Below are 22,371 nucleotides of genomic sequence, written 5' to 3'. Positions count from 1 at the left end.
ATTTAATGAATAAATCCTCTTTCAGAATGCTTTTTTGGGCATTTTAGTAAGATTGCATTTTCCATACAAATACAGCTTGTCACAGATTAGATATTAACTAAAAAAAGTAATAAATAAACATAGGTCATTCAATGTGTCTAAATAATAAATAAAGTGAGAATACACCTGCTTAGATATAAGAATTAATGTACCTGAAGCTGTTCATTTTTTTAAATAAATGTCCTTATTGAGTTTACACCTTCCCAGTTAAGATCATGGATAAAATTATGTTGAAATTTAGCAAGTGGATCTAACTTCAAAGCTAATCAGATTGCTCAGAGCCTTGTCCGGCTGAATTTTGAAAATGTCAGCAAGGATGGAGAATCCGCAACCTGTTCCAATGCTGCACCACACTTAAGATGGAGAATATGCCTCTGTGCAAACACAGGTAGCATGGGGAATAAACAAGAGGAGCTAGAGATGCATGCACACCTGCAGGGCTACGATCTTACTGAAATCATAGAGACATGGTAGGATGGCTCCTATGACTGGAGTGTTGGACTGGAAGGACACAGGCTCTTTCGGAAGGACAGGCAGGAGAGATGGGGAGAGGGGGAGTATTTCCCTCTATGTCAATGACCAGCTAGAGTGCGTGGAGCTCTGCCTGGGGTTGGAAGAAGAGCTAAGTGGGAGGTTATGGGTCAGAATTAAAGGAAAGGCAAGTACAATAAAAGTTATAGTGTGTGTCTGCTACAGGCCACCTGAGCAGATAAACTGAGCGGATTAGGCCCTCTATAGACAGACAAGAGCAGCCTCACATTCACAAGCCCTGGTTCTCATGGGGGGCTTCAGCCACCCCAATATCTGTTGGAAGGACAACAGTGCAGTGCATAAGCAATCCATAAGGTTCCTGAAATGCATTAATGATAACTTCCTTGTCAAAGTGGTGGAGAAGCCAACAAAGACAGCTGCTGTGGTGGACCTTGTTCTCACCAACGAGGAGGGGCTAGTGGGGACTGTGAAACTCAAGAGTAGACTTGGCTGCAGTGACCATGAAATGGCGGAGTTCACGATCCTTAAGACAATGAGAACAGAGCGTAGCAGATATGCTACCCTGGATTTTAGGTGAGCAGACTTTGGCCTCTCTTCAGGGATCTGAGGGAATTTGTGGATGAAGTGGCTAAGCCACTACCCATCATACCTGAGAAGTTGTGACAGTCCAGTGAAGTTTCCGCTGACTGGAAAAATGTGGTGAAAACCCCACATTTTTAAAAAGGGAAATAAAGAGGACTCAGGGAACTCTAGACCAGTCAGTGTCATCTCTGTGCCTGGCAAGATCAAAGAGCAGATCCTCCTGGAAAATATGCTGGGGCACATGGGAAATAAGGATGTGATTGGTGACAGCCAACATGGCTTCACTAAGGGCAAATTGTGCCTGACAAATTTGCTGGCCTTCTACAATGGGCTTACAGCATTGGTGGTTAAGGGAAAAGCAACTGATGTCATCTGCCTGGATTTGTGCAAAGCATCTGACACTGTCCTACATGACACCCTTGTCTCTAAATTGGAGAGACATGGATTTAAATGATGGACCACTCAGTGGATAAGGAATTGGATGGATGGTCGCACTCAAAGAAGTGCGGTCAAAGGCTTGATGTCCAAGTGGAGAGTGGTGGCAAGTGGCATTCCTCAGGGGTCAGTATTGGTACCAGGTGCTATTCAACATCTTTGTTGGTGATATGGACAGTGGGATTGAGTGCACCCTCAGCAAGTCTGCCCACGACACCAAGCTGTGTGGTGCTGTCAACATGCTGGAGGGAAGGGAGGCCATCCGTAGGAACTTGGACAGCCTTGAGAGGTGGGTCCATACAAACGTCATGAAATTCAACAAGGCCAAGTGCAAGATCCTGCACATGTGTCGAGGAAATCCCATTCACAAATACACACTGAGTCATGAGTGGATTGGGAGAAGCCCTGTGGAGAAGGACTTGGGAGTATTAGTGGATGGAAAACTAACTGTGAGTCCACAGTGTGTGCTCACAGCCCAGAAAGCCAACCGTATCCTGAGCTGCATCAAGAGAATTGTGGCCAGCAGGTCAAGGGAAGGGATTCTCCCCCTCTACTCTGTTCTCATGAGATCCTCCTGCAGTGCTGTGTCCAGCTGTGGAGCCCCCAACATAAGAAGGACACAGACTTGCTCGAGTGGGTCCAGAGGAGGCCACGAAGATGATCAGGGGGCTGGAGCACCTCCCTTATGAGGACAGACTGAGTTGGGGTTGTTCAGCCTGGAGAAGAGAAGGCTTCAGGGAGACCTCACAGCGGCCTTCCAGTACTTAAAGGGGGCTACAGGGAAGACGGGGAGGGACTCTTTAACAGGGAGTGTAGTGAGAGGTGTGGCAGGTGCACCCACCCACTGTAATTGTGGCTCCCTGGCTGTTGGAGCTTCCCTGTGCCCTTGTTCTCAGGGCTTTACAGCAGTTGGGGTCTTTGGCCAATTGGGGCTGGTATTGACCACAGGTCAGATTCGGCCTGGGTATCAATGGAGTCCCGGGGGGAGGGTATCAATGGAGACCCGGGGGGAGGGTATCAATGGAGACCCTGGGGGAGGGTATCAATGGAGACCCTGGGGGAGGGTATCAATGGAGTCCCGGGGGGGAGGGTATCAATGGAGTCCTGGGGGGAGGGTATCAATGGGGACCCTGGGGGAGGGTATCAATGGATTCCCGGGGGGGAGGGTATCAATGGAGTCCCGGGGGGAGGGTATCGATGGAGACCCGCGGGGAGGGTATCAATGGAGTCCCTGGGGGGAGCCATTTGGAGCTCGTCCCGCCCGGAGCAGCGTGCTGCAGGGAAGGGCTCTCCCCTTGGGTTGGGACGCTGCCCACAGAGACTCCTCGGGGTTCCTATGGGTTGGGACGCTGCCCTGAGATGTTCCTCGAGGTTGAGAGCCCTCACCTTTTACTAGGTGAGTGATTGAGCGGTTTGGGTTGTCGTTAAACCCCTGGTTGGTGTTTCGGGTTGTTGTTAAACCTTAGACGTTTGTGTGGTGACAGTTTGTTCTCCTGTTACAGACATTGGAACCTGCTGTTTGTGTGTTTGCAGACTGTGGATTAATTGTGTACAAAAAAAATAAATTTTGCTTTTTTATTGTTAATTGGTTTGGGAGTTTCCGCAACAATAGGACAAGAGGTAATGGCTTTAAACCAAAAGAGGGTAGCCTTAGATTAGATATAAGGAAGAAATGATTTACAGTGAGGGTGTTGAAACGCTGGCCCAGGGTGCCCAGAGCAGCTGTGGCTGCCCCCTCCCTGGAAGGGTTCAAGGTCAGGTTGGACGGGGCTGGGAGCACCCTGGGCTGGGGGAAGGGGGCCCTGCCCGGGGCAGGGGGGCAGGAACTAGATGGTCTTTAAGGTCCCCTCCAACCCAAACCATTCTAAGTATCTATGATTCTATGAATATTTCCCTGATGTCAGATTAGAAATTCCTTTGTTATAGCTTTAATCTGCTGCCTCTATTCTTTTTCCTGTGTACCTCTGAGCAGACCCTTTCTCCATCTTCCCTAGAATACTGCTGCAGACAATTGAAGAAAATAACAAGAAGAAATATTTTATTCATACAAAACCTGAATTTTATGGCAATACAAGGAATTTTAAATATTATAATACAAGGAATTTTAATTATTACAATTAATTATCTTCCCTTGGGGAAACTGTGTTTAAAAATGCAAAACATGATGAAAACCAGTGGTTCAATTACAGGATTTGCACTCTGTGTCACTGAAGCAGGACACTTTGTCTGTGCTCATATAGCATATACTTCTTGTGCATTACCTTCTCAGCCTGAGGCCACTGAAGATTTTGCTGCCTTGGGTTTGGTAGCCTCAGATTTCAATGTTTTGTCCTTACTTGGATCTTTGCATTTTTTGGTCTGTCAGTTTTCATAGTCTCTAAGGTCTTGATTGCTTTCTTGGCCGTGATGGCTGCCAGTTTCTTGGCTTTCCTTGGGATTTCCTACACAGCCACAGCTAATCTGGGCTTCTTGTCAGTTCCAGTCGAGGGTCAGGTGGTTCCTGTTTTTTTCTGCCTTCTTGGCACTTTCCTCTTAGTTTGATGAGTTTAAAGGAATTAGAAGTACCAAGTCCTCTTGTGCTGCCCTTGTCCAGGCTCCTGAGCCCTGACTTGGTGTAGCTGTTGTCCTTCTGTACTACATAGACTTTAGTTCCCTTTCAGAGTGGTGAGAGAAATTTCTTCTGTGCTTCTTGGAAACAGTCATAACTAGCTCTTCCTGGAGACCAGGGGCTTGCAGGATTTGGATCCTCCTGACACCTTCTCCGGCTTCTTAGACAGTGTCTTAGGGGCTGGAGCAGCAGTGGCACATGCAGCAGCAGCAGTTGCTTCAACCATGATAGGCAGCACAGCTTACCAACGTGACATCTTGACCAAGGTTTTGGTTTCACACCAATGCACGTGTCAGCATGACACCTCTTGTACTGGGTGCCTTCTACCTACAAAGCCTCTCCATGTTGAAGACATTCCTGTGGGGCTCACTGCTCTGACTGTTCCCTTGTAGCACCAAAGTTAGATGGTATTAGAACACACCCACCAGAAAATCCTTACACGTCACTATGTCTCTTGTCTGGTACCCCAATAGCACGGATCAGCTGGAGTAAGCTGCATTGGCCATTATTATAGATTAACAAATAAAACCTGTTTTTTTCTACAGCCTAGACTTAGTCTCCAGCCTGGTCCTTGCTGTGGAAGGAGTCAAAAGAAGTTCTTTTCTGCCTGCTGAAGTGTGAATGCAGTCATTTCTGAGACTCTCCACACCATGGTCACAAGTAATTTTCTTATTACATCATTTCTCTTGCTCCATCAGCTGGAATCTTTGTAATTTCCCTTTGGTTTAGTTTAGGAAAGGCATCTGAACTCTTCATATTCCCTGCAAGCCTCTTTGCCATTTCTGTTCCATGAGAGTCCCCAGGGGTACCGCTTCAGGGTACATTTTTGCCTCTCCAATCTGTGAGCTTTTTTGGTCTTGTCACCAGTTTTCCAGATCAGGATGTGACCAAGCTAGCCACCTTAAAGTAAATGTGCCTGTGCCCTACCCTACCTGTACCTGCACAGATATTATAGACAAGATGAGTGGACGTGGTGTCCCCTCAGTGAGTACAGCTTGGGCAAAGGGAAATTAACTGGTTGTGTATGTGAATGCAAGAGCTGTATATTTTAGTGAGATATAGTTGTTTTGGGACCACATCTGAGTGGGAAGCAGAAGCAATGCTACAAGCATTGTCTAAGCCCAATGGGCATCAGTGAATTAAAAGTTCTGATAATAATAGTTCAGAATCAGTAGTTTCCCATGGTCTTTGCTTCCTCTTCAGATTCTTCCTCTTCTTTCTCTCCTCTGCTTTCTAGGAGCTTCCACCAATCTTTTCATCCAAGAGGAAGCCATGTTTTTAGATGGAACATGAAAGGGTATTTTTAAACTCTATTAAATTAGCTGGGATGTTCTCAGACTCTTGGATACCCTCCCCTAACTGGACAGCTAGCTCAAGTGTGTCACAACTCTGACCTCACTGCTTACAGCAGAAATTTGGGAGTCTCCCATGTGGTCATGGCTAAAGAAATAACCAATGTCCACAGTCAGCACAGCCAGGTATGGCAGTGCACTAGCGATGAAGTAAAACAGCAGAGGTATCACAGCAAAGATGGAGATGCTTATCGCGCAATGAGAATCACTTTTCAATCCCCTTCTCCCTCTCTTCACTGGCCTAAGGATCATCTCCCAAGAGGATCCGGGTTTGGGGGGAAGACCCTAATTCTACTTTCTGACACTTTGACATTAGGGAGTAGAGGTTAGTGGTGGCATCCCTTAAACCTTCTGGATGTGGCCAATTATAAGAGCACAAGAGCAGCTCTGAACTCCGGGGTGGGGAGGAAGACAAGAAGTAGCAAGGCTATCTTGAATCTTCTCAAAATGCTTGCTTTATTGATAAGAAAACTTTGAAAGATGTAAGAGCACTGCTCATGAAGACCTCCACCCAACAATACAACTGCGGGGAACTCAACACACGACCACAAGCCAAAGACCATGCAACATGCTGCTCTTTAGCGAGCTCCCAAGCACTTTTGTCCCAGCCCTTCCAGAAAGCCACTTCTCCAAAAACAACAGGGGAATTAAAATCAGGATTTATCACCCAGGCCCCAGGTGCAAGCTCATTTTGCACCGAGTAGCACGAGCTGCAGCAACTGCACAAACAGGAGCTAATAACAGGCAACTTTGGTCTGTGAAACCATAACCACAGCTAGAAGGTGAGTCTCATTGTGAAAAACTGTGGTGCAAAACCGAGTTTCTCCCCATGATGAGCAGATGATTGCAGAGATACAGAGCCAGTAACTTCCATTAAGGAGGGGGAAGATGTGGTTGGGAGCAGGGGCTGGGGTGCCCAGACCAGAGGGCTGAGCTGTAGGAGAATGGAGTAACACTGGAATGCAGCCTGTGCCTCCCTGTGCAAAAGGAGGGTGCTCTCCAGGTCTGTGCAGCATGGAGTCAGAAGCCAAGTCAGAAGGGCAGGGCGTGCTGGAGGCTGGAGCTGCATGCATTGCTACGGGGAGCAGCAAGGTGCAAGCAGCTCTGGTGGGTACTTTCCCAGCCCCAGCTCTCAGCATTCTGCTTTGATTGAAGACTCTGTGTTTTTCTTAGTGTAAGTGACACAAACATGTCACAGCCTCAAGCTGGAGAAGACATTTGAGAATGTTCAGTGCAAGTACTTGGACTTTGGTCACATTTCTTACCTGCATTCATGATGGGGAAGCCATTCACTAGGTCTCCATCTCCTTAACCCAGCCCAGCCCTTTTCCTCCCTTCCTGCTGGTGGTCTCAGCAGATGTCAGTCACTCAGAGCAAGGAATGGAACTGTTGCTGCCTAGAGACACAGTGGGGTGAATTAATACAGGTGGCGACAGAAAAAATTGTGGGGTCACAGAGGCAGGATCAAGGGTCGTTAGTTCCTTTAAGGAGACCCAGTCTGGACTAGCAGAAATCTGCAGTGCAGGAATGAAAGGCACTCACAGAACTGTGGTTGAAAAGTATGTACTCAATTCAATAGTTTCACCCTAATTTGCCTCATCCTCCAGCAACAAAACAAGCTCAACAGTGGAACAAAAATAAACCATGAGTCAAGTCTCCAGGTAAAGACTTTGCAGTGCAAACCTGGAAAGCCAAATTACTAGTAAAATGCATAATAACGTATAATCTTATTGCACACCCAGCAACAAGATGCCCGCAATTGTGCATCAGTGGCATCACCTACAATCCTTCGGCATGCAGCAGTGCACAGCACAGGGGCACAGGTTTCATAAACCCACCCTCCCAGTGGCACTCCCACACTGTCTGAACTGTTGCCTTCGTTCCTTTCTCCTTCCCCCTAATGACCTGGGATCCCTGCTCTCATCTAACTTAGATACGGCCTCAGTGACATTCACCCCACAGTGCTTTAGATTTGCATTTGCAACCCCCCCCTACCACACGCTGCCCTCCTGGTGATGTCCACCTCGAGGATACACATCCTCGCAGCTTTCACATACCTCCGTGGTGCTGCATATCCCACACCAGGAAAGGCAGTGCTTTGTCATGAAACTGCTGAAACCTCCCCAGGCAATAACATGTCACAGCTGTGTCACAAGATGAGTTGGCAGCTCTAGGGACAAGGTCCTTTGCCCCATGTCCTAGACAGCAAGCCGCCTCTACTTCTAGTACAGATTTTTTTTACACTCAGGACGGGAATAATGGGAGTGGTCTGCCTGGCAGATGTGCCTGAGCAAATGCGTTACCTATGTGTTGGGTCTGTTGTTCAAAATAAGGTGATGAATCTTTGTGGAATGATCACAGAATATAAAGTAATGTGCATATAATAATTGCGCACTTTAATATATGCTTATGCTTATATTAAATAAGCATATTACATTATATGCGCTTATAACAAATAAACACATCAGCTTATTTATTTGCCTGTGTCTGACTGCAAGGAACTCTACCTTTCCCCCTGCTCAAGGTCCCCGTGCAAGTCAGTGTCTGTGGTACATCAGCACTTGTTGAGCAGAGAAAGTTTTTTCTGCTTGAGGTTTTCGCTTGAGGCGAGGGGAAGCAGGTGTCTGCGTTTCTTGTGTTCAGCGTAAGAACCAACCAACTGGTGATGTTGGCGCTTGTTTCAAAATGTGATTTCTGAGCAAAGGGTGAATGGAAAAAATAAATATGTATTTATATCAGTACACACCAACACATGACTTCCTGTTGACTAAACAAGCAACCTCTCCTCTGCTTTGGTGCTAGGTAATTACTTTTAATTATTCACCACATCTTTTGGTCTCTGATTTCTTAGCAGTTTGCTTTCTGAATCTTTAGTAACAGTAATGGTGATATTCCTCTTCCTGCCCTACACTGCTCTTCAGCCTGCTGTTATTTGCTGTTCTCACTTCAAGACAGGGAATAGAGCCCCGAGCACAAGAAACCTGAAGGGCTGCTAGGACATCCTTCTGTGATCCTGATAAGCTGGAGAAGTGTCTTTTTCTAGATAACACTCCAAACACACCAGCACAGAGACCCTTCCTACCCTTCCCCACTAGCCTTTAACTGATCTGGACTTTGATTAGAAACAGAGATGGAGTCATCTTCAGTAAAACCGTTTTTCTCTCCCACCCTCAGTCCCTTCTTCAGATACGTTTGCATTGAGCAGAAAGGAAGGAAAACCAGACTGGTCAGCATCTCTTCTCATGTGTTTTAGCTCCCAGCCAAAAGGGTCCCACCATATGTTAAAGATTTGGCAATTTACAGCCAGGGAGGAAGCTGGACTAGCAGTTAGATCAGGCATCAGCAACACTTCCGTGGTTTTCCAAACTATTTTTTTTTAACCAGAGCACAGCTGACATCTGCTAATGAACAAGATCTTGCCTTGGCAAGAGACTGCAGCTCCTGCTTTAGGCAGAACTGCATAGGAGCTGAGGGTCCCTCTTGAGATGTCGTCCTAGGCTTGCTGTGAGACACTAAAACATCCACACTGACAGGTTTCTGCTCTGGGGATTAGAGCTAGAGGCAGAGAATTGCTGCCACTGACTTTGTGCCCTCACACTTCCAGCGTGAGGGAAGTTACTGGTCTAAATGAAGGGCAATAGAAAGCCTACATCAATATTTAGACTTGAGAACCCTGTCAAAGAGTGACATAAGTATACTTCATCTGTTCATTTATTTGTTCTTTCTTTTTTATCTCTGTGGAAAGCAAAGAGGGTTTCAACATTTAAGAAAAAGAACTGATGCTTTAAACATGGACAGATGAATTCCAATTACAGGCGGAACCAGAGAAAGGATCTAGTTAAATGTTTTATGAGACTTGACATGTTAAACCTTTGACAAAACCATAACACAAAAACTTAATTTATGGGGAAGACCAGGCTGGTCATGAAGATATTTTTTGACTCCTTTCAGAGCTTTTGGCTATGGAGATTAGGAGCCAGGACAAGAATAAAGCTGAAGGTACCTTAATTTATCTGATGAAGCACAAAGAGTTATGATATCTAAGAATCAGATTTCCCAGGGTGTGTTGCTTTTCTTTTTTTTTTTTTTTTTATGTCCTGTGTAAAAAACATCCTCCTGCATTATTGAAATAAAAAGCTAGTATGAAAGGGGGACAAAATTACTCTTGGTCTGACCTAGATTTGTTAAAAAGTGCTGCTAGGACAAAGGCTGAAAGGGGATGGCTGTTTAATTAGGAGTGTCCTCTTTGACTCTGTTAGGTAGGACAAGGATTCGCAAGCATTGCAGGCTCTTCTAGCTTTGGTCAAACACTAGGACCCAGATCCTCCAAGAGGATAATTGCCACAACTCTTGAGACCAGTGCAGCTGCCAAAATATGGATTCATTGAGTGTGTGCCCAACACAGACATTTCACAAGGAGGACAGTGCAGCCCAGGACCTTCCAGAAGTGCTTCTCCTTTTCCTGAAGCGTGCTGTGCCAGCCGCTCTCAAAGACAAGTACTCTCAAAGTTCTGGGCTGGAGAGTCATCTGCTCTGTTCTGGCAACTCATCTCTCCTTTTCATGTTTTTGCATATACTGGTTTCACACCGTCCTAGCATGCTGAAAGCCAGTAAAATTAATAAGGAAAGTAAATCAAGCAGAGAAAAAACGAAGAACTACCCTAGCGTGAGGTAAACAAAAGCCCTGTTTCTCAGCTGTAGCGCTGACTGTGCCCCACTTGAGGAAGGCATGGAGCAGAATATCCCCTACCTGCCTCCTCAGCACCCTGCCCGGCCAAAGCTGCTGCCCCATCGCTTGACTGTGATCCCACGCAGGGGACGGGTGCCTGGGCAGGGGCTGCGGGGCCGTGCGGGAGCAGGGCCCGGGGCGGCACAGAGCCGTGCTGGCCGGGCGAAGCGTGCGTGCCCCGAGGGTGAACCCGGGCGTGACAGTGTACAGCCACGTGCCCGTGGGGTGCAGCCGTGGGACGGACGGGGGGCCCGGGCAGCCAGCCTGCCGCGGGCAGATCACAGCACCAGTCCCACCAGGATCAGGCCCCTAAGTCACTCCCCACCGGTTCTTTGCGTACAGCTTTGCAGTGCAGGTTTGCCACTGACCCAGGCGTGTTGACATGGCTCAGGTGCCCATGGCCACGTTCAGGTGCCAAAGCAGGGCCAGCTGCTCCCTATCAAACCCCAGGCTCTCTCTGGAGCTGAGTTTCTCTTTGGCTTCCATGTTGCCCCATGCTGCCAAATAGCTGCTGGGCCTCTCAGGGGGACATGGAGGAGGTGGGGGAAGCCTGACAACAGTTTGATGTTCCCTGAGCACCTTCCAGCCAGGCTGTGCAGAGCTTCCTCTGTGGTGGGGCAGGGCAAGGTCACCATCTTCACTGCACAGCTGCATGACCCAAGGCCCAGAGGGATAGTGTGGTTTTGCCCACATTCTTGTTAGTGGTACACGAGCTCCCAGGCTCCCCTCTAGCCACTAGACAATGCTTCCTGCCTCATTATGTCATTGATATTAATTCAGAATAATTTTGCAGGCAGGGAGGGCCCAATGGGGAGTGCAGCGGGGGGAGGCAACCAATGAGTGCTGAGCATCTTTCAGAACTGATGGCCCTTTGCATCTCAACCCTTTGCTCTTCAGACCCTGCAGCTCCAGAGACCTTTCTAACTCCTCCCTCAACCACACCCCAGTGAAACTCAGCAAGGGGTAGATAGGGGTGAATGGGGAGGGGACATACGGGGCAGTCCTCATTTCTGTACATCAAGTCAGAGGGCTGCACAGACGGAGCCACCGAGACAACCTCCCTGCAATCCCATCACCTGAAAGAGACCCTGGAAGTCATGGACAGGTAAAATGAGTGCTTCCTCCAGTTTCTTGCTCACACAAAAAATGAGGATCCTTCTCTTAGCATTAACCTGCTCTCCATTTGGTGTTTACTGTCCCTTTCCCTTTCCCCCTCTGACTCAGTGATCTAACTCCCCACCCCATCCTGCTCTTGCACCTCGCATCTCTGTGTCTCTGTCATTCTTTCTCTTTGACTGTCTGCCACCCTGTACTCTTTTCCCTTTCTCTCATTTCTCTTTCTTGTGACTATTCTCTATTCATTTTCATTCTTTTTCTTTTCTAGAAACAAAAAAAAAAGATAACAGAACGATGAACATTCAGATGCTATCCACCACTTAAGCACCTCAGTTCCTGCCCACTCTTTTCTCCTTATGCACCTATTCTTTCTCTTGCACCAGATACCTGTCTTACTCTGTTTCTGCTGCTCACACCCTTGTGCTCATAAGCACAGACTGTTCCAGCATTAGATTCCTCTACTTGCGCTGCAATTACTCTGTGAGCTAATTATCACTAATCACTCTCCACAATTGCATATCATTCACACACTCAGGGGCCTTCACTCTGATTTGAGGACTGGCTTCATGAATCTTTATTTGAGAAGGTCTCTGTTCAGTCTGCTTCTTCAGTGACTGGGCATCTGCATCTTAGATGCTTTCCCTTGCGCTATGCTATAGCTCTGCACCTTAGATGCTTTCCCTTGAGCTATGCTATAGCCATAGGAGTTGTGCATGTATCCAGCAGTTTGTACCTAACTGCACATCTGTTCAGTTCCTCCCCGCAAAATCTGTTCGTTCATTATTATTCTTCTTGTACCAGTCACATTCTGAAATCTTCCTTAGCAAAAATCCCTGTGACAGCAAAATCCAGAGAGAAGGTAAAATGGGAACTGGTGTTGATGAACATTCCTAGTTGAACAAATGGTTTCTGTGGTTCAAAATTGTCTTCGCTTTGTTCTGACACTGAAAAATAACCCAAGTGATCATCACTTTATTTTTCTGGGGTTTGGGGTCATTTCTTTTTCTTCACCTTTATTTGCATCCACATGCTGCTCCACAGGGGCAAAACCAGAGAATAGAGAAAATGGGAAGTCATGAGAAAAGGGACAGTTAGAACAGTCAGAAGCATTTTGAAAGCAAATGGTTTTGCCCAAAATTTCACACACACACACACACACACACACACAAAAAAAAAAAAAAAAAAAAAAGAGAGAGAGAGAAAAAGGAAAGCCTGTTTTCCTAAAGTTTTTGATGTGTTGAAAAGCTTTTTTCCATGTGGGCTTTGATGAAACATCAACATAATTGTCATTGGTTTTCATCCTGATTATATGGTTCTTCAACAAGCAATTGCGTTCTTCACAACTCCTCTGATCTGTTTCTGCTGTTGTATCACACACCAAGTAATAGCTTCACAAACCTCTGGACTGTCATACTTGCTCATTTTGTGCAATTTCCTGGGATATCATGTCTGAACAGCCTGAAGATCTGTCATAGAAGGGGTGTCCCCTCTCCAGCACTTCCATTATGGAGGAGAGTCTTTTCCACCTCCTTACAATAACATACATCTAAGGAGGAGAAGCCTGAGTTGAAGCTCTGGTTGACAGTTTTTTGAGGGGACCAACGTGTGTGTGTGTGTGTTAGGGAATATACACACATGTTCATAAGTACTTGTACAAAGGCAGGGAAATAGGTTGGTGTGAAGTGGGGCATCTCTAAGTGTGAGGAATAAATCAAAACTGATGATGAACATATAATAGGTATGGGAATCACACACCCAACATGGAAGGGGTGATGAAATGCAGTGGGATCAGTTTGTGCTCTACTCCTGATGCAACCTGCAAACCCAGCAGAGCAGGACTGTGGGTGGCAGTGCTTACAAGACGGACCTCCAAGAACTGCCTGAGACTGTTTTGGGGCTGAATAAAATGCTTAGTAGAGATGCTTTGCCCTCTGAGTGTGTGCAGGACTGCAGAGTATTGTCTTCCCTATGGACTTTCTCCTAGCAGGTGACATGCCACAACTCCTACGTGAGCTACTTCTCTAGGAGAGTGGCATAACTGAGAATGTGTGTGCTCACTCTTTCTGTGTGAGCAGGACAGGTATTTTTGCACTGCAGGCTGAGAGTGACATGACAGGAAAGAGGGTGTGTGCAGGTGGCTTGCCTATCTGTGGGACAATCAGGGTAGCAGAAGTGCTGGAGGGAAGGATGTGCCTCTGGCCATGCACTGTGTGAGGTGCAATAGGGACTACTACAGAAGAGCAAAGCATGTGTAACAAAAGGCAAGAGGATGTTCATGAGTATGACTGAGTGCTCGTGGTGCAGAGGCCACGTGCAAGGGTGGACAGGAGCTCCTGGAGGAGCAGAGACAGTGTCGCGTTAGATGGAAAGTGCTCTGCAGCGCTCAGGCTTTATGGTGACACTGACAAATAGATGAAGGGTGTTTGTATGAGAAACTTTTCCTTGCTTAGGCTCTCGGATTCAAATCAGATTTAAATTCCTAACAGTCCCAAATTCCCCTTCCCTACACCTCACTGGAGACCCCCTGGAAAACCCAGCTCGGTATCACTTAAACTGACCCCCATCTCCCTGCTGAACATCAATCTATCGGAGGGAAAATATGATAAAGGACATGATTATTTTTAACCCATTCACTTCTGTTTTGCATTGCTGTGGGGGAGGTGAGTATCTCACCTCAGTGAACACAGATGTTCTCAGCTGCCTATGTACCTCCACTTGGCAGGGAGGCTGTTAGATACGGCTCATGATTACCTTAACCTCCCTGTGCTCCTGCTGCCTCTCCCCCAGCAGGATCACTGGGCAGGAGAACAGGACCCTGCCAATCTCGGTGTTTGTCTAAAGTGGGAGTGGTACTTGTGTCTGGAGAGGTGTCAGCGTGCCTACCCCATTACATGTTCTGTCAGCTAATGTATGACCCCTAGCCCTGCACACTTTCAATCGTGCTCTTCCTCTGGGCAGCGCTGGGAAGAAACTCTATCCAGTCTTCTCTAAAGAGGCTCTAATTGGATCCAACCCTTGCCCCAGGGCTTTTCAGGGTTTCATACAGCAGAAATAGTATTTCTTGATGACTGAACTCCAGACCCTCTCATCTTCCCAGGTCTTCTCAGACACCTTCATCCTTCTCCCTCATTGGTGTCCATCATTTGGATATTTTCAGATATTTTCACAGTCTATGCAACCATACTTGCTGTTTGAGTAATCACTACTAATTCATTTACTGTTTCCACTCACAAAGTCACCTGCTTCATCCCCACAGTCAAGCATGCACCCTTTCCCTCACACATTTCATGCAAATTATTGATGCTCTTCTTGTACTGAGAGGCCTGGACATATGGAGTATATTTTTGGTGCTGAGCCCTCAACAAAGACATGGCCAACTGCTGGCTCCAGGGTGGGGTTAATGTAAATTATCTCTTGTCTTCTCCTGCAGCCTCCTGATGAAGAGAAAACTCTTCCTCTACAACTTCAAGAACCTGCGCTGGGCCAAGGGCCGGCGTGAAACCTACCTCTGCTATGTTGTAAAGCGCCGTGACAGTGCTACGTCGTGCTCGCTGGACTTTGGATACCTGCGCAATAAGGTACGGGGATACCCTGGCATCCTGTTCTCGTATCCATTCAGAGGTGCATGCAGCTCCAGTTTGCCTGGCAGCAGGGAAAAGAGGGCTGTGACAGCAACGCAGGGACTGGCACATGTGCCCATGAGTATGGACACTGCACTGGTACACACTATTTGGGAGATGCAGCCTCCAGGTAAACCTGTACTTTATGCTACTCCCAACTGTGTTACCAGCAAGACATCCATACTCTCTGCTGCTTTACCAGTCTACCTACTTATCTGCTTAGCTCACACCCATTCCTCTTGTACATCCCTACACATCAGTGCACTCCTGTGCTTTCCTAGCCAGCCTTCCACTTGACTACCACTATGCTTTCTCTCTCTGTGCACTGACCCTGGGACATACTCCCCACCTTGTTTTTCCTCCTCTCACACACCATCCAGCTCATACCTCCCTCCTCATCCCTTTTACACCTTGCTCTCCCCATCCCTGCCTCTCACTGTGCCCCTCTCCCTCTCTCACAAGATGGGCTGTCACGTGGAGGTGCTCTTCCTGCGCTACATCTCAGCCTGGGACCTGGACCCAGGCCGCTGCTATCGTATCACCTGGTTCACCTCCTGGAGCCCCTGTTATGACTGTGCCCGGCACGTGGCCGACTTCCTGCGCGCCTACCCCAACCTGACCCTCCGCATCTTCACCGCCCGCCTCTACTTCTGTGAGGACCGCAAGGCAGAGCCTGAGGGGCTGAGGCGCCTGCACAGGGCAGGGGCCCAAATTGCCATCATGACCTTCAAAGGTGAGATGTGCAGGCAAGAAAGAGATGACAGAAAGCTATGGGGGGTTAGGAAGACCCAGGAGGGTGGGAGAAGCTAGGACAAGGAACCAGGGAAGGTGTTGGCAGGGTGTGATGATTTAGTGCTCCTAGGAGAGGTCAGTGTCCTCTGGGGCAATCTTGAGCACTCTGTAACTCCCCTGTGCCTTGCACAGATTACTTCTACTGCTGGAACACGTTTGTGGAGAACAGGGAAAAGACATTCAAAGCCTGGGAAGGGCTGCATGAAAACTCTGTCCATCTGTCCAGGAAACTTCGACGGATCCTCCTGGTGAGGGCCAATTCTCCTTCTCCCTCTGGTGCCTCTTCCCCTCAGCTTCTTCCTCTCTTCCTCACTATAGTTCCTCTCTAGTCTTGCTGCCCATCTCTGTCTTCTGCCATTCCATTCATTCCTGTGTCTTTACCTTCCATGTCCCTCATGACTATCCTCCAACTTCCTTCATATGTCCTCATTCTGTTCCCCTTCTTCCACCTCTCATCCTGTCTCATGCCATTCTTTCTTCCTTTCCCATCTTCACAGGTTCCTGCTTACTTGACAACTAACCTATCATTTATATTTTGTCCTGCAGCCACTGTACGAAGTAGATGATTTACGAGATGCCTTTAAAACTCTGGGACTCTAAAGTGAAAGTCATCAGCAATCAGAAGACTTCACAAACAATTGTTTGATTTCCAACTCTCTCCCTTACAACAGATCTTTCTCTTCTACCCTCTCTACATCTCTCTTCTCTGTGTCTAGAGATAAGACTATCCTTACTTTTTCATTTCCAAGGAGAAATAGGCTGATCTTCTGAAGACACATTGCCCAGACTCACACGTCATCCATTGCTAGCTGGTAATAACCAGGACTGCAGTGACATTGCCAGAGAGTGATTTGACCTCCCTCAGTCCCTGCACAGCTAATTCAGGTGGTCCACTAAATGGAGTTCTGGGTTTATCCTTGCCCAGGTGGGAGCAGACAGCCTGCAAAGTCTTTTGTGTGACAGTGTTCTCACTGACACTGCACTGATCTTCACATTTCATGAGGGCTGAAGGGAGCTCTCTTGGTTCTTAGGACTGCACTACACTGAGCTGCTCTGTGTCCTCCCTTATGAAATGGTTTATTTGTCCTTCTGGATGTGGGTAGGAGGTTGAAAACCATCACCACTTAAGTAGTATAGCCTATGTCCTAACAGCAAAATTGACCAGTTATTGGAAAGCTTGACTGAGAGTATTGAAGTGAGTCCCAGACAGCCCAGGTAGCTTAGCTTGAAAACCTCACTGGAAGCCAGAAGGTCTTCTAAGTGGAATGTGTGCAGGCACAGGCCCTGTAGTGCCTCTTGCCCAGAAACGAGGGAGCTTCAGTAGCTATGGGTCTAGGTTTTGTGCCCTAGGAGAGGTTGAAACTAAACAATGAAAGCAGAAGACTTTCTGGTCAACAGTTTCAAGTGCAAGCTGCAATTCTGGGTGTCCAGCAAAACATTTGCCATGTGGAAGTAGTCCACTCAACTCCTGTTAACTATGTTGAGAGCCATGGCAGCTCAGGGTCAGTACTGATCAGTGTGTGGACCCCCCACCCAGCCAGGAAAGGAGCCACTTGCAATGTTTTTCCAGAATACATCTACTGGAAAACACACTTAATTTCCACATTGTATTGTCCCTCAGACTTAATTTCTCATCCATGTAGGTTGAGGCTGTGGCATTTTAGATGATGTTTTGGCATCCACATCAGTTACCATCTGTTTCTTCACATACCTCAGGGAGGATACCACAGCTCTCACTACTGGAGTACTTTTCATCCACTGAGCATTTCCTCCCAGATCAGACCTGCAATATCCTCCCTCCTTAGCCAACTATCTTCTGTTGGAGGCACCTTAACAGTCCAACAGTCTTCTGTTTTTTTCAGGCCTTTTACTGCCCATATTATGGCCAGATATGGTTAGTTGGTGACTGGACTGAGAGCTTACCAGAAAAAAAAAACACCTGCCATGAGCAAAGCTATACAGCCTGTAGATAGATCTCTTTACAGACGATAGCTGGGTGCAAAATCAAAGCATCCTCCTGCCTGGCAATCACTGTGTTTCTACTGGGGGACCCCATTAGCACCTGATTCTGTGGACACAGTCTTTACCAAGTTGAATACACGGGTTCATAGTACAGTACAGACCTACTCAGCACCATCTTCCCACTACCTAAATTACAGATGGATTGTCCTCTGTAGTCTAACCTCTCGAGGCTTTGCTAGGGTAAATGTGTCCCACATTCTGGGGGTGGTCTGTCATTTCCTTCATGGTGGCTGCAAGTTTTCTGCTCCATCTTGTTCCTCTTTCTGGGTAAGGCTGGAGGCTCCTGTGTTACTCCCCAAAACACCTTCCCTGGTGATAGGCCAGCCACAGGAGGACAGCAGAGCCCTACTCCCACAGTTCCTCCTGCTAGGAGAGGTCACAAGTGGGTGCATCACAGGCTTCCTACAACTTCAGGCTCCTGAGGCACTCTCAGTCTGAGGAATTTTGACCAGGAATAGCAATGAGAGTACTTTGCAAAGCATTAATTTGCAAGTATGGTGTTGTATTTTTGTTTGTTACAGTGGATACTATTTATATAAATAAAGATCTTACAAATGAGCATCTGGTTTTGTCACTATTTTGGTACCATGTAGGTGATGGAAGTAAAAGTTGTCAAAGAGGTTTGACGTGTCATCTATCCTTTCTGATTTCTGAAGAGACAATCTGACACTATCCTACTGAACTGTCTTTATCCTTTTCACTTCTAACTTTGAAGTTGTTGAGAGTGTCACCCAGCAGATCAAGGCAGATAAAGTGTTCAGGCAATAGGTACCTTGGAAATATTACAAAAACCTGTGATATAAATGTTAAAGTTGTTCGGGATGCTTCCTTCATTGATTGTGAAGCCTATTGTCCCCATTCATGACTCATAATTGACCAAAGTGGACACAGAAGTGCTGAGTCAACGTACTTCACAAAACAAGGAGAAGCAGAGATGGAAAATCGATCTCTGTCTTCCAATTTTTGGTATTGACCTGTACAACACCATTGTCCTTCTCAGTGAAATTGTTGGAGAGCTACTAGAAAAAGTAGAATTTTCTAAAAAAGCAGCTGAGACACTGGCCTTTGCTTAAATGCTGACAAACACTGAGTTGAAGATACTTGTTGAAGCATGACAATTGCTGAAATTATACAGTAGGAGAATAAATGCAATGAGTAAATGCAAAGAAACATGCACTGCATTCAGAATACATTCTAGGTTGCTGCTTCTGAATCTAAAGCAGACTAAATTAAGAGGGGACTGTTTAACTAGTCCATGTGATTTAGCTACAGGAATTTAGCTCTTATGTTACAGAGATTCTTTTTAACCACACTTTATCTGTTCTCAAATACCAATTAATATTATTTGTTTCAAGGTATTCTTTGGATTGGCATTAATTCAATCTCAAATGCATTAGACGTCTCTGCCAGGAATAACTCCCTGGACGATGACTGTTATGTAGTAACATTACTTTTTCAACATATGATTTTTTTTACTTGCTTTGTAGACTGTGTATATAGGGAACATTTCACTACTGCTTATACTCAAATACCACTTATGTTTACAGATTATCCTTTACAGAGATAGTGGCTGTGCTATTCTAGGCGTCCCTTTCCTGGGAAGGAGCAAACCCCTCAAGGGAACTGGGATCCCATTGCCTGAGCTGAGGGAACCAGGGCCTTGTGGTTTCTGGGAGGGTGCTTCCTCCTGAGACTGTGGGGAAGAGCCAGAGCAGGGGCCTATTGTGCTAGCTGAAAACCCCAATTGTGGGTCTGACGTCCCACAATTTGCAGCACTGAGCAAGGCATGGGTGCATCTGAATAGCCGTACAGCTGCCGCCCCCAGCCTCGCTTCCCGTGAGCTCGCCCACCTTCGTGTTCTCTTGTTACTCGCACCCTAAAGACTACAGCCACAATTAAGGATAGGATACAAAAGATTTCCCAGCAAATCTGACACAAATCTGGGCTTTTACCAGGCCTGCCCCCATGTCTGGGTGTGTGATGTTTTGGGTGCTTTTTGCATGCTCAAGCTGTACATACCATTACTGTAAGCACACCTTCACAAGGCCCAGGGGGCTGCTGAGAAACCATCCTGCCCATGGGCTGGAGGTACCTTCTTCATCCTCCCTGAACCTCATCCTGCGCGTCCCCGCACATAGCCACCTGTGTGTGACCTGTTGGCAATTGGACCCTCGGGAAGCATCCAGTCTTACAACAACTGACATGGGCTTTATCATCCTGGGGGCCGGGATACAGAGACCACCCACTCTGCGAAAGCTCCAACTCTGCAGAAGAGTGAGGTACGGGATCGGTCTTTGATAATGGAGTAAACAGGATAAACAGGGAATGTGATAATTATTGGTACTGAATGAAACACTGGACATGGCTGCCATCTCCTGGTGCGTGGGGGTGTCTGGCACCCTTTATGAGGGTGTTGGCTGGAGGGACGTTATTCTTTGCCGCAAATGGCTCCCAGAGACCGGCTCTCAACAACCCCCAGAACATGCCCATTGAACTGCAGGACACTGACATCATTCCCACAGCTGCACACAGCATTACTCCAGGTCCGTACACAGCGTCCTTGGACATCACATTGCAATAATAAGAAACAGATTACCATTTAACAATGCAAAGACACGCTCCAAGCCCTTGCAAATACAAGGGGGATTTTCAAAGCGTGTCTTCCCTCCAACCCCCACTTGCTCTCTCTCTCTCCCTCTCCCACATGCTGGTTCTTGGAAACCAGGACAGAAAGGGGCTTCAGGGTCATGGAGTCCACTCCCCTGCTACTTGCCCCTTCAGTGGCTTTTAGCCTAGAGGTATTTGTGTCCAACGTTGTCGTCTAGATTGAGAAGGTTTTTTTCTCCCCTCCCTGGTGCTGACCTTTTGATGTCTCTATGAGCAGAAATTTTGTTATTTAGTCACATATGTATTAAATGCTCGCAGCAATGGAAATTAGATTTGGTTCACAGAAGAAACGTGGAGTGGCTTGGCACAGAAGAGACCACTTGTTCTGACAACACCAGCAGTGATAAGCAGAGCCTCTGAAGGGGAAGGAGAAGCTGGGTTGCTGCAAGAGCGGAGGTCAGAGCAGAAGTATAGGTGCCAAAGTGTGGCAAATATTTTGAAAGTTGACTTTGACTTTTAAATCTCTCATACACTTTTGTGATAGGCAGGTTTCCCTTCAGACTTCCAAACCTGCATCACATATAACTAAAGCACCATTGTTGTCGCTGCTGTTGTCATTATTATTAAGTATATCAGTTGAAGGACTGATGTGACTTTTGAATGTGTGGGGCTAATTTTGAGAGAGGTAATGTTCCTGCCTACAAGGGGACTGTCTCCTCACATGGCTGAGTGCACCCAAGTTCCAGAGCAGGAAGAATATTGATGTGTCCATGTTATTAGGTCACAGTTAAGAACTATCCTACTCTACACGCTGCAACAATGTTTTTAACGGTCCAGAGGGACAGAAGATGAGGGTAGACCAGCTCTCTTCTGTGGTTACTTCTATAGGCTAGCAGTGTAGTAGACCTACCTCTGGGCCCTTACACACCAGTGGGAGCACAGCAGAGATACAGCAAATTGCAAGTTTACTTTGGCAGCTAAAACTGGTGTAAAAAACTTCAATGGGCTGACTTGAAACTGGCAAGCTTCCAAATGGACTAGAGAAAGTTTGTCCTCCCATCTTCAGTGGGAAAGGGCTGAGCCTTCCATGAAGAATCATGCACACTGGTTAATTCATAAAAATGAGTACATGCACTTCAGTTAATCCAGGCACATCTCTGCAGCTGAATGACTTGGTAATGCCCAGAGCTGACATTTGTGGTAGCAGAACTGTGACCTGTGACAGGGATGGGGATGGCAGAGACCTCTGCCTCCTTACACCCTGGTGCTCAGCTGTACCAAGCGGCCATCTCCAGCCAGATGTGACTGGGGGAGGTGAGGGCACCAGCCTGTGGCAGTGTTCTCTTCAGAGTCCAGACACTACTAGGAGTATAGCACCATCTCTCACACTGCCTTGTTCATCATTTTGGCTTTATCAAGTGTCCTCTTGCTCCTTTAGAGATAGTCCTACACATTGCAGGACCAGCACCACTGCAAAGTTCTTGCTTAATGGACTAGGGTTGCTGCTGAGCAAATGGGAACATCTGTGGTTCACCCCTCTGACCCAGAGTCACTTGTACTGAGTCAAGGCCACAGGACTCTGATCACACTCCAGCTGGAGCTGTTACAGCCTCCATAAAATGCTGTCTCTGCTTTCAGCTGTCTCCAAGATTCTGCTTCATTTCTTCTCCCAGAACAGCAGTGTAACTGCTTATGCTTCAGAAAGGGCTATTGAATATTCAGAAACTGTATTTGACCTAGGAGGAGCTGAAGAGAGCTGGAGCCTAGGAGTGTGTAAGGCAAGAAGTATTACATCTTCTCACTTTGTTCTTGTCGTGGTTTGAACCTGGTCAGCAGCCAAATACCATGCAGCAGTTCACTCACCCTCCCCCACCTGGGAATGGGGGAGGGAATTGGAGGGGTAAAGGGAGACTCACAGGTTGAGATAAAAACAGTTTAATAATGGTAATAAAATAAAACAGTAACAATAATAGAAAG

At 46.9% G+C, this 22,371-nt stretch overlaps 1 protein-coding gene across 1 annotated transcript; it reads left to right on the top strand.

Moving 5' to 3' along the window:
* Positions 1 to 11,139: 11,139 nt before the first annotated feature.
* Positions 11,140 to 18,410, top strand: AICDA (activation induced cytidine deaminase). Its single transcript, XM_009973429.3, has 5 exons — positions 11,140 to 11,342; positions 14,784 to 14,931; positions 15,436 to 15,706; positions 15,898 to 16,013; positions 16,312 to 18,410. The coding sequence occupies exons 1-5, from the start codon at positions 11,215 to 11,217 to the stop codon at positions 16,363 to 16,365; spliced, it is 717 nt and encodes a 238-aa protein (XP_009971731.3). The 5' UTR covers positions 11,140 to 11,214; the 3' UTR covers positions 16,366 to 18,410.
* Positions 18,411 to 22,371: the final 3,961 nt, after the last annotated feature.

This window comes from Tyto alba, unplaced genomic scaffold (assembly GCF_018691265.1).
Source record: "Tyto alba isolate M040663 unplaced genomic scaffold, T.alba_DEE_v4.0 Super-Scaffold_21, whole genome shotgun sequence".
NCBI classification, from domain to species: Eukaryota; Metazoa; Chordata; class Aves; order Strigiformes; family Tytonidae; genus Tyto; species Tyto alba.
This window is presented reverse-complemented; position numbering and strand designations above follow the sequence as displayed.

Coding starts and splice junctions, on each gene's coding strand:
- AICDA (XM_009973429.3), top strand. CDS start 11,215: ATGGGGAGGGGACATACGGGGCAGTCCTCATTTCTGTACATCAAGTCA. Junction 14,932..15,435: donor TTGGATACCTGCGCAATAAG/GTACGGGGATAC, acceptor CTCTCTCACAAG/ATGGGCTGTCACGTGGAGGT. Junction 15,707..15,897: donor TGCCATCATGACCTTCAAAG/GTGAGATGTGCA, acceptor TGCCTTGCACAG/ATTACTTCTACTGCTGGAAC.